The sequence below is a fragment of the Hippocampus zosterae genome, chromosome 4 (assembly GCF_025434085.1).
Source record: "Hippocampus zosterae strain Florida chromosome 4, ASM2543408v3, whole genome shotgun sequence".
NCBI classification, from domain to species: domain Eukaryota; kingdom Metazoa; phylum Chordata; class Actinopteri; order Syngnathiformes; family Syngnathidae; genus Hippocampus; species Hippocampus zosterae.
Genome location: NC_067454.1, coordinates 6029051 through 6043556, shown reverse-complemented (window position 1 = coordinate 6043556; position 14506 = coordinate 6029051). Strand labels below are relative to the sequence as shown.

The 14506-nt window shown below is 41.5% G+C and overlaps 1 protein-coding gene across 3 annotated transcripts in view; it reads right to left on the bottom strand.

Moving 5' to 3' along the window:
* The window catches only part of LOC127599984 (A-kinase anchor protein 13), an 87475-nt gene that overhangs the window by 21504 nt on the left and 51465 nt on the right, over positions 1-14506 (bottom strand). For all 3 annotated transcript variants that reach the window (XM_052064270.1, XM_052064271.1, XM_052064272.1), the window contains 8 exons: positions 8412-8557; positions 6220-6572; positions 5277-5309; positions 3339-3516; positions 3150-3252; positions 2623-2748; positions 1283-1325; positions 1053-1170 (listed from right to left, as the gene is read on the bottom strand). In XM_052064270.1, the coding sequence (XP_051920230.1) occupies positions 1053-1170; positions 1283-1325; positions 2623-2748; positions 3150-3252; positions 3339-3516; positions 5277-5309; positions 6220-6572; positions 8412-8557 (1100 nt within the window). The remainder of the gene's footprint in view (positions 1-1052; positions 1171-1282; positions 1326-2622; positions 2749-3149; positions 3253-3338; positions 3517-5276; positions 5310-6219; positions 6573-8411; positions 8558-14506) is intronic.

Here is a 14506-nt window from a genome sequence, read left to right as displayed (position 1 = left end):
CTGCTTTACATCCTCTTCAACCCCTGTGTCACCAGCTATGCATCTATCCATTTCTATAGTTTGGCCCCATTAGAATGGTGGATGAGTTGGAGTCTATCCCAGGTGACATTTGGTAACAGAAGCTGGATGCAACCTGGACTGGGTGCCAGTCAATTGCAGGGCACATATAGACAAAACAGGCATTGACAAGTACATTAACGCCTATGGACAATTTAGAGCAGGGCTCTCAAACTCACAGCCTGGGGGCGCTTGCAGCCCAAAGCATATTTTGCAGTTAACATCAGTTTAATGTTAATGCGGCTCCTATGTTTTTGTTGTTTTGGGTTTTTGACTTTTTTTTAAATTTGTCGCCCGTAGTTCAGGCACATGATAGCTTTGGTGAAACAATTTTGAAGTGACACCTGGTGGAAAGAAAAGCTATCCTGTCACCCTAGTCACAACCTGAACCTCAGTCATGTCCTTTTCAAAACCTGTCTTGAACAGAAAGGTTGCTGACAAGAACAACCACTTTGAAGAAAAACATTAGATGGCAGTTTTTTTTTTTTTAAACTACATCCTCACATGTCTTGAAAGCACAGAGAAAGTTACGGCACTCAAGAAATGAAATGTCACTAATCTTCTAAGTAAATATGAGAGAGGACCGGGTCAATAATCTTGTTCAAGTTCTAAAAAGCCGCATTCACAAGTATTCACACCTGTAAACCATTTCCAGGCTTCAATGACAATACTTTTGGTGAAAGAAGCAGGCTAAACATGAACGAGTCATCACTCATTCGCAGGCTAGGTATGTAAACAACAACCATTCACACGCCACCTACGAACAAAGCAGTCTCCAATTAACCTAAAATGGAAGCTGGAGAATGCATATTAACTCCAGAAAGAAAGGCAGGAACAAATATTCAAAACCACAACCTTAGAAGAGTGAAGCAGATGTGTAACTATAACAACATCCTGTGGCTAACTATACGTTCAAAAAAAGCAAATGCAATGGATTTGGTTCATGAGGAGAATTTAGGGAGGAATCACACAAATATTTGGGTGGGTCGCCTCACCTTTGTCTTCTTGTACATCTTGTTCTTGAGGTAGCTGAAGGTGCGGCTAACTTTTGTGCCACCCTTGCCCGTCGTCTCAGCGTCGCTCCGCAGCGGCCCAGGCTCCTCCTCCGATATGCTATTCAACAATTTTTTTTAATTTTTTTAAACACAACAACAACAACAAAAACATGAGAACACACATGTGACAAACAGTAAGTCAGCGCTGTAGCGGTTTGGGCTGCACTGACCTGTATGCGAGTGATCCAGACGTGCTAGAGAAGGACCTCATACCTGTGAAGCATAAGAGCTGGTCAAAAATGCGCAAAAAATGTGCTAAATTATATCACAGGCTCTACTGCAACAAAATCATTCCGACAAGTGGTGATCAAACCGACAGGAAAGGGCATAGGGGAGAAAACCAACCAGTTTTCACTCACACAGGACTAGTTAATGAAAGACTGCGCGCGGCCGGGTAACAGATGAGGTCAACTATATTTGTCTGTCCTTTCCCTGCATTGACATACTTGGTCATACACTTGACTCTCACAACGTGGGTAACCGCTACCTTGGGCAATAGAAATAATCCAGTCAGTGGGGAAAAAAGAAAATTCAATCTATAGTGCCTTGTATCAATCCTAATGCAAACTGGCAAACTATGGGGAAATCAAGATGACAATCTAGCTGAGCTCCACAAAAATAGTAGATTGCTTAACTTCCAGGAGACTTATCAAAACAGTCAGCAGAAAGCATGAGGGGCATTTTTTTTTTTTTTGGGGGGGGGGGTCAAATGCATAATTCATTTTTCCATGTATATTTTAGCTCTCCTGCCTCAGCCGATCTCGCCTGGACGATGGCACAATTTGGTGCACTAGAACCTCTTTAAATTCATCCCATGTCAACTGACAAAAGGATGATCATTTTCAAAATGCAGGGCCAAGGGTGGACAAACTTTTGTGCTTCCGGGGTCACATTTTGTTTTTGGTCAGACAAGATAAAAACAAGAATTTTAAAAAATTGAGCCAAAAAATTACATATGTCCATAAAACATATGTAAATTATTTTTTTAACAACAAAAAATATTTAGAATAAATCTAAAACTGTTTAAATCTGCATGTAAAATGGATTACAATAAATTCACAAATTATTGGATGAGATAAATGTATCAGATGAATTATTGCAACAAAAACTACATTACCCTTGATAATGTAATTGCAAGGTGGCCTTAATTAAAGCTGGCTGTAAGTGGCACACGGGCCACAGTTTGCCCACCCCCGCTGGACGCACAAGGAGCTGGAGGGTGTCTAAGGGTGACATCAAGCATCTGGATGACCTTGACTACAGCGCCTAGTGCAGGGGAGTCAAACTCAGGTCCTGGAAGGGCCGCTGTCCTGCATGTTTTCCAAGTCTCCCTGTTGCAACACACCTGATTCAAATGAACAGGTTCAATGTCAGGCTTGCACAGAGCTTGCTGATGATCTGATCATTTGAATCAGGTGTGTTGCAACAGGGAGACTTGGAAAACATGGAGGACAACGGCCCTCCAGGACCTGAGTCTGACACCTATGGCCTAGTGCGTTCAAATACTTACTGAAGTTATCATCATCGTCGCTAGTGGACGAGTCGCCATAAAGGGTGTGAGACTTAGATTTAGTGAGGATGGGGGAAAGGCTGAAGGAGAAGGAAATCCGCCTCCTCCGGCGCAGACGTCCCACAACTGATGCGTGGGGCAGGTGGGAAAAGAACCAAAGCAAGCCATGACAAAACAAACACAACCAACTGCTTCTTTGTCATGTGGGTGCTCGTGACATATTTCATATTTAGAAAGCATTTCTTAAGTGGCCCCTTCCCGAATGAACCATTTCAAGCACCAAAAAACATCATAGGCTATCCACGGTCAAGTCAAGTCAAGTCAACAGTATTTATAGAGCACTTTCAAACAGCCATCGCTGCATACAAAGTGCTGTACATGGAGCGATTTAACATATACAATAAACAGTAAGACGAATCAGTAATAAGTAATAAGTAATAAGGTGGTGACTGCTGTCATCTCAAATGTTTGATTTTGACAGTTTTCACCTTAATTTTGTATTGCCTGATTTGCATTCAGCCACTCACCATCAATGTCTCTGTGGCTGATAGCGAGCATGGACACAGACTTGGTGAGGGGAAGGGTCATCGGGGGGCAGCTGTTCCTCAACGGACGATAGCGCCTCGACCTCTGTGGCGACAGGAGAGCCGAGGGTGTGACGGGTAAAAAGTAAACTGACAAATTTGACAAACGCGGGTGCATTTATGAACGCTGACCTGCTTTTCCAGGCCGCACGGCGGCCCCGTTTCCTCCTGCTCCTCCGTGAGGGACACGAGGGAGCCGCGTTCATCCATGTCATGCTGCAGCATTCTGGAAGGTTCCAGAATGCGGGGGCCTTGACCGGCCGGGCGCCGTGCCTCCTCTTGGCTGCCACTCAGGCCCTCCAGGCTGTAGCTGTGCGGACACAAAGCAAGAATATTACGGCCTGCTCTCATTTCACTTAAGAGAAACGAGAACCATAACGGAGCAAAAGGAAATGCAATTGCATTTCTTTTGGAACACGCTCGAGCTTCTGATATCAGTGGTCACTCAAGCTAATCCTGATTATTTTAACAGGATTTCTAATGCAAACAAGGGCCTCTGAATAAGAAAATCCAACAGCAGCAATCAGGGGGAAGAAAAACCCGTGGCTTCATTTCATGATGAGCTACCCCGGCCGGCTGCAGCGCTGATAAATATGCCTTATCTTCCTTCCAGTCCTGAGGTTTTGCATGGCACCCCATTATCCAGCAAATCATCGGCCCGTCACATCGGAACATAATTAACCTCAAGTGGACCAAAAGTGGCCATGACTTCGCGGATTGTCAGAGACCAGATAAGCGCTCACCTATCCTCGGGGAGTCGGCCGCAAACGTATCCGTCACGCTGAGGCCTGCTTCCTGACATTATTATCACACAGCGCTTTGCCGAGCCCCGAGGTCGTCTGCCAACATGAATCAGAGCAGCAGCTGCTAACACAAGCCGCTGACTGACTGATGGACGAGATGAGTGACGAGACGCGAATGCAGACACGGGGTGTCCGCGACAACGACAAATGGAAAGAAAATCATGCTGCATGTTGCCTACGTTGGTTGGCTTGGGGAAAAAATGTTATGTAATTTTGCCTTGCCTAGAACACCTGCGTTCAAGTGGGCTCATTTGGGGGGATTTATTGAAATATAAGTCTGGAAGTTGTCCAAAATGGCCTAATTGCTGTTCAATGTCGGGCACAGATCCTTAAGACCTTCATGTGCATTCCGTTATGTTATATATGTCCACGCCAGTTTTAGATCGCTCTCTGAATTTTTTATTTTTTAGCATGCTTTCGGGGGCGGGGGACTGAATAAGTTTACAGGGTGCAGGCTTTTTTTTTTTGCCATACAAGAATAAAGTGAAATTGCGCATCCACTGCAGTAGGTGGCAGTGGCTCTGTCATTTTATTTAATTTTTTGGCAAAGTGATGCGCCCTAGAATCTTTGCGGTTACTCACAAAAAACTAACAAACAATACTTATAAAGTTATCTTTTCAAAGTTGATCGATACTTTTTGTTTTCAATATTTCAATATTTTTCAATATTAATGTTTGGTTGTTTTTGTTTTTTTTTTAAACAAACTTCTTCAAACTTTTTTGTTTTACAATACACATGCTGATTTATATAGTTTAATACTTCCTGACAGTGTTCACCTATTTTGGGGGATATTTTCACAGACTATTCAAACAGCTTTCACTAGTGTGCCTTTTTTTGTTTCCCATTTTTTGATCATCTTCATTCTTTTGTGAGCTTTTTTTCAGATATAGTTTCCTGATATCACCACAGCATGTTTCAATACTAACACATTACATTAACAATCACCAGGACATCTATTCTGTTTCATGTGTGAGCATTTAAGAGTTTAATTTGCTGAAAAATGCTGCACTCAGACCACAAACGCTTCACATTCTCAGGTGTGTGTGTGTGGTTTTTTTTAGCAGCGTTCTGAGCAGCAAAGAGCACATTTTCGCAGCAGGAGAGTCGCCTGCGGGGAAACAGCAAAATGCAGAGGTTGTTTGGAAAAAAGTGTATGTGCGAGACTACTACTACTACTCCTAGTATTACTAGTAGCTCTCTAGGGAGGCTATATGCAGCTACCTGAACAACTCGTCACACAAAAGGAACCAATACAATGAGATGTACCTTCTCCTGTGAAGTGTCAGTCTCCCTTTGCAGCTGAGAGGTGAAGGATGAGACAGATAGGAAGTGAAAGATCAACTTCACCCCATTTCTCCCCCAGTTACACTGTTCACTTTTTTTCTTCCCCATCTTCACGCATTTTTTTACCTTATTTGATGTAATTTTCTGAGCATTATTTTTCTTTTTCAATTTTCACTCAATTAACGTTTTCTTTCTTTTACAATTTTAGTGCAAATTATTTTATGGCCTAACTCATTCTTGAAACTTTAGTTTATTTTTTTTGATAACTCATACTTTTTCAGACTTTTTTCAAAATATTTTTTGGTAATCACTAATTCTTGACATAATTTTAATTCACCCTTTGATCACAACTGACAATTTCCAGATGTTTCTTTACTTTTTTTTTTATAATGCACAATTTTCTTCACCGGTTGCTTATCATTTTTACTCAGTTTACAGTGGGGGGTTTTTCAGAATTTTTCATTGACCATTTTCACTCCAATTTTAATTTTAACGTTTTATTTACAATGCATTCATCACTCACTTTTTGATGGCTATGTTTTTGTATTTATGCTCCCCTAGAACCTTGGTATATGAGTTAGTCTACCGTCACAACCTCCGCATAAACAGAACAAATAAATATCAGGCTGTCTGCAATCACTGGCGCATGTCAGGTAGTATGCAAGTTCCGCTCCATGTCCGAATGTCACGACTACTACGCAGATGCCGACACCAAGGGACACCAGCGAGCAGGTGTCATGCTCAAATAACAGCGGCTGCAACAAGCGGCTGATGTGTTGAAGGCAAGCCGACTTCATTGCAGCCGTTCATGCTCGTGGATAATATATGAACAAAAGCAAAAATATGCAAACGTTACCATCTTTCTGCACCATGTAACTACCAACTGGTGTACCGACATCTCTCTACACCATCTACTTGTGTTTACCTCCTCTGGTTCATCGCAGGGCCTCCTCCGTTGTTCTTCCCAGGTCCCCAACTGTGCCGGCGAAGAGGCGAGAAGGAGCGCAGGCTGCTGCGCAAAAGACAGCGCCGCGGCACCTCGGCAACTCTGTCTTTGGCCTCCTCCTCGGCGTCCCCAGCGACACCTCCTCCTCCGTCTGTGGCAGCAACAGAGGCCCCCGGGTGGAGGCCTTCCTCGGGGCTCCAGCCGCTGCTGCCCAGGCCCTGGCTGCCTTCTGGGCTGGAGCTGGACGGGCCAACGCTGGCCGTGTCGTCCGTCGAGGAGCAGGAGATGGACACCTCACTGGTGCTGTCGCCGCACGTCACTCGCTCGTCATTCTGTAACAATTGAGGTGAAATCACAGGCATTTTGTTTTTGTGAAATTACTTATTTTGTTTTTGTATTATTATAATTATCAAGTATTATAGTGTTATTTTGATGACGACATCAAAGCACACTTATCCAAGCAAGCGGCATTTACTAGAAGAATCACATGTCTATAAAATACTATACTGTATAACATATCATTTTTCTAACAATTATCACACATTTGATAATAAATTATTTTCAATGATTTAACAAGAACAGATTAAAATTTTCACCCATATCTTTGAGCGTTTATAGTAATTTACCGTTTTCTGACATTTGGACTAATTTAAATTTAAGTATATTCTATTTCCCCTCCCCCCCCCAAAAAAATAGTAGAAATTATTTTTTTTAAATACTCATGTTTTTTCACTTTTTCTTTTTACCACTCACTTATTTTTACAATATTTGACAAATGATCACAATTCTTTCAATAGAACAATTTTCGCTCTTTCCTTTTCACAATTGTCGAACTGTCATATTCTGTGTTTTTTTTAAACAACTTTCACTTATTTAACAATTTGCCAGAAAGCTGAGTGGAAAGTGCTCTAATTTCCCCTGTAGGGATGATGAGTATAACAAAATCAAATTAAAATTAGTATTACATTTTCGCTAATTTCTCATCAATTTGAGTTTTCTATACCATTTTTCCCTTATTTTTGATGATTGATTTTACTATTTTCTACCAAGCTTGAGCCACAAGGAAATATTCTTATTTCTTTATTTGGATAGGATTGGAATGGATACAACTTTCGCAGATATTCTTACATATTTTCGCAGATATTCTTACACGTTTCCCCATTTTCACATATTTTTTTTACTACATATGTGTCCATTTGCTTACTACTACTAGATTTCGGCTGTGTGGTGGCACTAGTGGGCCAAGGTCATAACACATCACTCCGTGAACATGACTGTTTTGAGCACTTCTGAATAATATTTGGTGTGATGGGAAATGATGCAAGCAGAGACACACACCCGCTCACGCACACTACGAGCAGTCTATTAAGAGTTCATTTGAAGGTGTGAGCTTTCTCACTGTGGCCTATTGTCCCACCAGCTGCGGCACAAGAAGCCTGTCACAGAGACACTTCTGTCAGGAGAGCTAGTAGTGAAAGGTAGGCTTTGTGCCACCCCGCCCTACTTCCTCTGGGAAGTCAATGATCATGTGACCGCGGGGGTTCATTCAGGCACGCCACGTGACCCAACGACGCTTTAAGAAGGAATCAACTCCGGGTTTAGGACTTAATGTTGTTATCGTCGGGACAGCACGACTGGCAAAAGTTCTAAGCGCACTCTGACTTGCCGGGGTGTCCGCAGGCCGGTCGTACGTCGGTAACTCGCATCTTGATCGGGTGCCATGGCAACACGTTGTGCCCATTTCCTACTTAGTTTGTTTTCAGACCAAGGTTAATGTCGTGAACAAAAATTAGCAATTTAAAATAAATTTGAAAACGCATTTTCATTAATGAAATAAAAATGTGCCCTGTGCAACTTTCAATGTCATTTTCAGTTGACAAAAATTGGCAAAATGGGCGCACTGTGAGCTGGCTATGAAAAGGTGGATTTTGCTGCTTAACTCATATTCCATAAAGGTGATAATCCAACTGCCACATTCAGATTAATGGAGAAACATAGAACACACTGTATTACTATAAGGACCATTTCTTTTTTTTTATTTCGATGAAAAAATATTTCATCATTTTTGACAATTTTTTCTTGTATTTAGACCATATTGCACTCAACATTTGATTTTTTAAATATCTTTTTACGGATGCAGGTGTTACGTTTTCAACTGTAGTGGGTCAAACCTTGATGAAGACGCTGTCATACCCCACCTCGGCGCTCAGCAAGCTCTCGATGTCGCTGGCTGAGTCTTTGTGAACGGTTGAGGAGCAACTGTTGCTGCTGTGCGTCCTGCTGGACAAAGCGGGTAACGTTGATGACCGCGAGGACCCTGAAAAGACACAACAACTTACAATGTGAATGGTCAAAATGGAAGAGCTGGGAGATAAGGAAGTTACTGAGAACAATTCATTTAACTTCCTAATGTGAACACAATAAGCAAGTCTGTTACGCAGGAGGGTGAAATGAGTTCTTGAAATGTGAGATGGTGTGAAAAGACCAATTGGCTAAATGGCTGTCTTTGATCCAGCCCCCCCAAAAAAGCTTGCTGTTGTTAAGCGTGAGGGAAAACAACGACCGTTTGTGCGTCTTAGCCCATTGTCACACAGGCCACCTTTTTTCCATGAAACTGCTATATGTGTAAACGTTATCGACAGATCACATTTCCCACTTGCTAGGTCATATCAGCGGCATTAAACCCAAGAGGATGGATAAAGTTGTCTTAATTCCCAAACCGAATCTAACTGAGGAAGAATGTCAACTGGGTGAAAGGCACAGGATGCTAAATGTCGGTTACAGTGTGACATCTCTGCTGCGCCAAATTTTGCTATAAAAACTGCGTGAGAGGGGATTTAAACAAGGAAAGGCTGGGAAAGGAGAAGTCAAAATTAAGACTGTTTTAAAGACCCCATTGACACGATATCAAAGTCATCTTTTTCCACACAGAAAATGGTGGCATGCTGGATTTGAAGTCAACATGGGGAACCTGGCTAAAAGTGCAGAGACAAAAAGCAATGCGCTCTCTTTGCTGGGTTTTTGAGTAAAAGGCACATGAACCTAAACACTCCTGTGCACCGTTTTTTTGTGGAAATTATGGAAAACGGGCTTCAAAAAGGTCTTGTTAAGGAAAACCTTTCAGCCTCTTTGACACTGTCAGAGTCATCTATCTGGATGTCTAGGAAAGAGGCTTATAAAAATGTCTGATTTAATGTATGAAGTTTTTTATTCCCCTTTTGCACCGTCACTCCACTTTGTTACTACACTAAAGGGGGCTTAATCGCTATCAGCCAATTTAGCAGAAACTGTTTTTCAAGGTCCCTACTAATCGCCAGATCTGCTTTGTACGGTGACTCTATAGTTGAAGTCAACCTGCAAATTTGTCAGACTGCAAACTTGTGAGAAACTGGCTTAAGGTTTTCTCACCTTAAGTTTCAAGGTAAAAAATAAAAAAATACTGTGTGAATTGAAGCCCCTTTCATATTGTCAGCTTTTTCCTTTTGCCGCCATCTGACAAGTTGTTTGTCACAACCAGTGTTGACGGTTGTTGAAAAAGTAACTACTGATTACTTGAATTCAAATGTAACTTAGTTACGTTAATGATTACTTCATTTAAAAAGTAATTACATGAACGTTAGATGACAAGTTACTTTTTTTGTTACATTCAGAAAATTGCCTCAACATAAAAATCAAAACCCTTTTTTAACAGTAATATTTGATGATGAAATTTTTCATGAAAAAACATGTTTGTCTTGAAACACTTGCTTTTAATCATAAAAAATGTCTTTCTAGACTAAAAAAAACCAAGCTATTTTCTATTCATTAATTAACAAATAAAAGCAGGCTTGTTTGACCTGGCATATTTAACTTAATACTGAATGGCAAAAATGATATTAAACTAATTGTATTTGATTATATTTCCATTAATTATTTTTAGAGCACGTATTCTATCCATCATCATACAAGTATTAAGAGCAACAGCTTTTGTACATTTAAGGGAAAAAAGGAAGAGGAAGAATCCACATGAGCCCCAACAGCGAGCTTTCTTTAGCCAGTGTGCAGGCACAAAATCGATGACATCATGTTTTCATTTTGCATCATTTCTGCGAGAGAGGAAGTTATTCTTTGTCCTCCCACAGAACATTTTTCAGCCCTGAGAGGAACTGCTTGGTTGCATTTGTGTGTGTATGTGTGTGTGTGTGTGTGTGTGCATGTGTGTGTGTGTGTTACACGCTGTGAGGATCTCTCTACCTGTGGAAACAAATGGGGACGTCTCATTGACACACAGTGGAGAGGCTAAAGTCATGCAGTTCCTCCATAGTCAACGTTGAAGGAATATTTTCAGGGAAAATATGCCTTGAAAGATTCTTGAGTAAGTTTTTGTTATTGTTTTGAGAGGTTTTTATTTTTAAACCACTGAACACATCACTGCCCGGGCTGCTCAGTATAATCTGGCTCAACTGACGATTACTCAACAATAAAGACAAATGCACACTGGAAAATCGACTCAGTCACTCACCATCAAAGGTTGCACATAAAATATGTAAGCGGATGTATTAAAATGTAAAAACTGTTCTGACACAGAACAAAAAAAAAAAACATGACATGATATCGTCCACAAAACAGAGTAATAAATATTTTGTAATGCGTAAGTTGTACATGCATCCTACTGCTCTGGCTGCTTGTACAACATGATGAAGACATGCTGCAATTTTTAAAATGCTTTTTGTATTGTTGTTTTGTGTCTGCTCTTGTATTTGCCAAAATAATCACCCTGCTTAATTTTTATGCACGGCGCCTTCTTGTGATGTCAAGTCATTGGTTTGGCCTTCCCTTACACCCACCGGTTGCTCATGAGTTGCCAGGTCGCTTGGTCTTTTTTATCTTTAATTCTCGGTAGGTGACCCAAATAAGCAGTCATAGCAACAGCTTTCTCAAACATCATTTTCAAGTCCTTTGCCAGGCAGGCCTCGAGTCACAGCGCCATCCGCTTCCTTATTTGACATTGAGATGTCCAGGATACACCCAGCCGGTTAGATGGCCAAGAACGTGCCATCCAGACAAATTTAAATAAATTAAGCGGATGTATCCTGACCCGCATCACAAACAGGCTTTCCGCCTTTGCGAGCGGCGACTGATTATTATGCATGCGCTTGCAGCACCGGGCTCATGTGAAACAAAGTCAGCAAGACAGGCATCTTCAGTGACAAATTGACGAACCTTCCGTCAGTATCGACATTGATCCGCTTCTTGTAGGCAAGTATGGCTGCGCACATGAGATGTCATGGCGTCTCGACAAATAGGTTCCGCAAACTATAGTAAGAGCTTGCTTTATTTAATGCAACCGGTATAGATAAAAACAATCTTAGATGTAGTTTTTCTAAATAAACCACATATATTTTGGTCAGACCACCAGAGGTACACTTTAATCTACTTTTGACATGTGTTTGACAGGAAGCAATGACTCTAAGGACGGAGGAGCACCCAGAGGAATTTGGCTCACCGGTCTCAGTTAAGGCATGTGCTCAAGCACGCGCGGCTGTACGTTCCACAGAAGATAAGAGTGTTAAGAACAACATTTGTCGGACTGATAGACTGCAGTTGATCCGAAGTCAGCTGCTCCAAGGAAGGAGGAAAATCCCACCATGGGGGGCTAGAATCACTGGTCAATCCTCTGAGTAACCGTCAGACACGTACGAATCCTGCAGCCAAGAACATCAACAGCGCTACTACTGCTGAGCGACTTTATTAGGAAGAAAAAGTCGCTGTAGTTGAATAATTAGCAATCGTTGTCCTTTGAAAGGGAAAATCAAGCATGTAAGTCAAACTCGCGGTTTCACAAAACGGCTCTCGTGGGACGGCGGCCATTTTGTGGCTAATCCCACCACCTTTGAACATATCTCAGCAAAGAACATTTTCATCGTACTTCAATTGGAAATGCAGGTACAGTATATATAAATAATCCCTGACATTGAGAAGGCATGTCAAATAATCTGGCAATGGTTTGACCCGTATTAAATGGGACACAAAGGAATATATATTTTTTGGCACTCATAAAGTGAACCCCACATTGTATACAGATTCATCACTTTTATTTCTTGCAAGATGATGATTATGACAAACATATCATGGGAAAAAAAATTATGCGGTCTAGTAAATTATGTTTCATAAAATCAATCCAAAAAATGTTTACGCAAAAAAGTGGAAAAAGGTGAAGTGCTAAGAATACTTACTTCACACACAGATTGCCTAAAAAGAATTGTTCATCATTAGCTACTGTGCTATTCGGAATATTAATTCTCATGAAGGTGATTCAGAGGTATGTGGCCGGAGATAATCCAGAGGTCTTGTCTGACTCGTCGCCTCACTTTACAATATCCATACGCAACACTAAAGCGACTCAAGACTCTGACAGTTGACTTAACCTTGTGTTATTCATGTGAAGGCAGCAGTGCAATTGCTCGTGTGTGTGTCCACTCTCTCACACCTGTCCACTAAACCTTGCAGGCTAGTGCAAGTTTTGTCAGCTGTCTCACACACACACACATACACACGTCATCCCAAGCACACACACAACAGGTGACAAATCAGGGATTAGCTCAATAGTTTGATGTTAAATGATTGTGCAGGCTGGATTTGCACGGTTCAATCCAATAAATATTCATGGTAAAATAACAAAATAATAAAGTTAAGAATAACAAACTATGCGTTAACGGATCGTGTTGATAGTTTGCAGATGTCCTGTAGTTATTGAATGTTCATTCAGATCAAAATGTTGCTGTGTTTCCAAATTCTGGAAGGTGAGGTCTATAAGGCATTGATGTGTGAGAGAGTGAGAGTGAGAGACTATTGAGTGGTGGAGAAAGTAAGTAGTAAGTTTAAGATATTTTTAAGGACACCTGGAAAGGGCCAAAACGACTCGTAAATTGCTGCATCCAGCCAAAATGTGTCTTTTCAAACCATGGAATCAGAGACTTTTTGGTCAGATTTGGCCGGACTAACACTAACCCGTTTCTGAATGAAACTTGTTGCAGGGAGCTTAATTTTTCTTCCAGTGCGAGTTGTCAAACCTCACCGTATTGCTTCGTGCACACGATGAAAATCATCATGTTTCAAATTTCACCCAGCGCCCATCTTTCTCATATTCATGGTTGACATTTAATAGCAGACTTTCGGTGTCTTTTAAGGCATTTTGGTTCTTATGACTATTTTTGTGGGTTTACTCATGATAGACATGGCTATTAAATTTCACGCTGCAATTAATGACATGGCACAAGTGGCCTAAATCTCAATTGAGCATGAATACGTGCTGAGTTAATGCAGCCTTTGAGTAAAAGCGTCAATGTCAAGTGGAGCTTTTTACAGTATGGTTGGTTTATCTCCGTTTGACTAAAACATGCAACCCAGCGTGGCACGTATTTGCATTTCTTAAAGCAAGATGTTCCCCTTTAAGCGGGGGATTGTTTTTTTTCCCCCCCTCTTACCCTCACTGCGACTGAGGTCAAATGAACAATTGGAACGACACAGAAATGTTTATGTTTCAAGGCACATCTGCAAGAGACATCAGCAAATCCGAGTTGAGTCTCGTGGGGGATGCAACCCAACGAGGCGGGTTTGTATTCAAGACACATTTCAAGTGTGACAGCTCATGACCAGCGTGAATCGCTCTTTCACAACAACTTCAGAGGTGTTGGACATCGCCAGTTTTAAAAAAAAAAGCCCACAGAGAAGTCGGCAAGAAAATGTATGTTGCCAGAGAAGAGAAAAAAAATACAGAAGAGATATGATTCCAACAAATCATCCACTTCCACGGAAATGAATGTGGTGAGAAATAACGGAGGAGATAAAGCAGCCATCGGGCCTTCCTATCACATAGCGCCCTCATTCCATTTCACCTGCACATTTTCATACCCTGAGTCGCTACCTTAAGTGTTTTCTCCCGACAGACACAGATTGCAGATAAAGTCTTCATTTATTTCCCTCTCTTGGGTACCCAAGCCGGTTATTCTTGGAGGACGACAAAAGTTAAAACTGAGGAAAACATTCCATGATAACAAGAGTCATTGGGGAAGCTAGTGGCTATGGACACACTTTTGAGTACCTAAGGAGTCCACATCGACCCCGAAAAGAAGGCCCACACTTTTGGGGGGGGGGGGGGGGGGTTATACAACAACAACAACAACAACGCTACTTTTTGCAGAGTCAGCATAAAAGCTAATGATTATGGGTGTACTGCACGGAATGGAGTCAATGGTACTCAGGACCCCTCCTAAAATAATGGCCA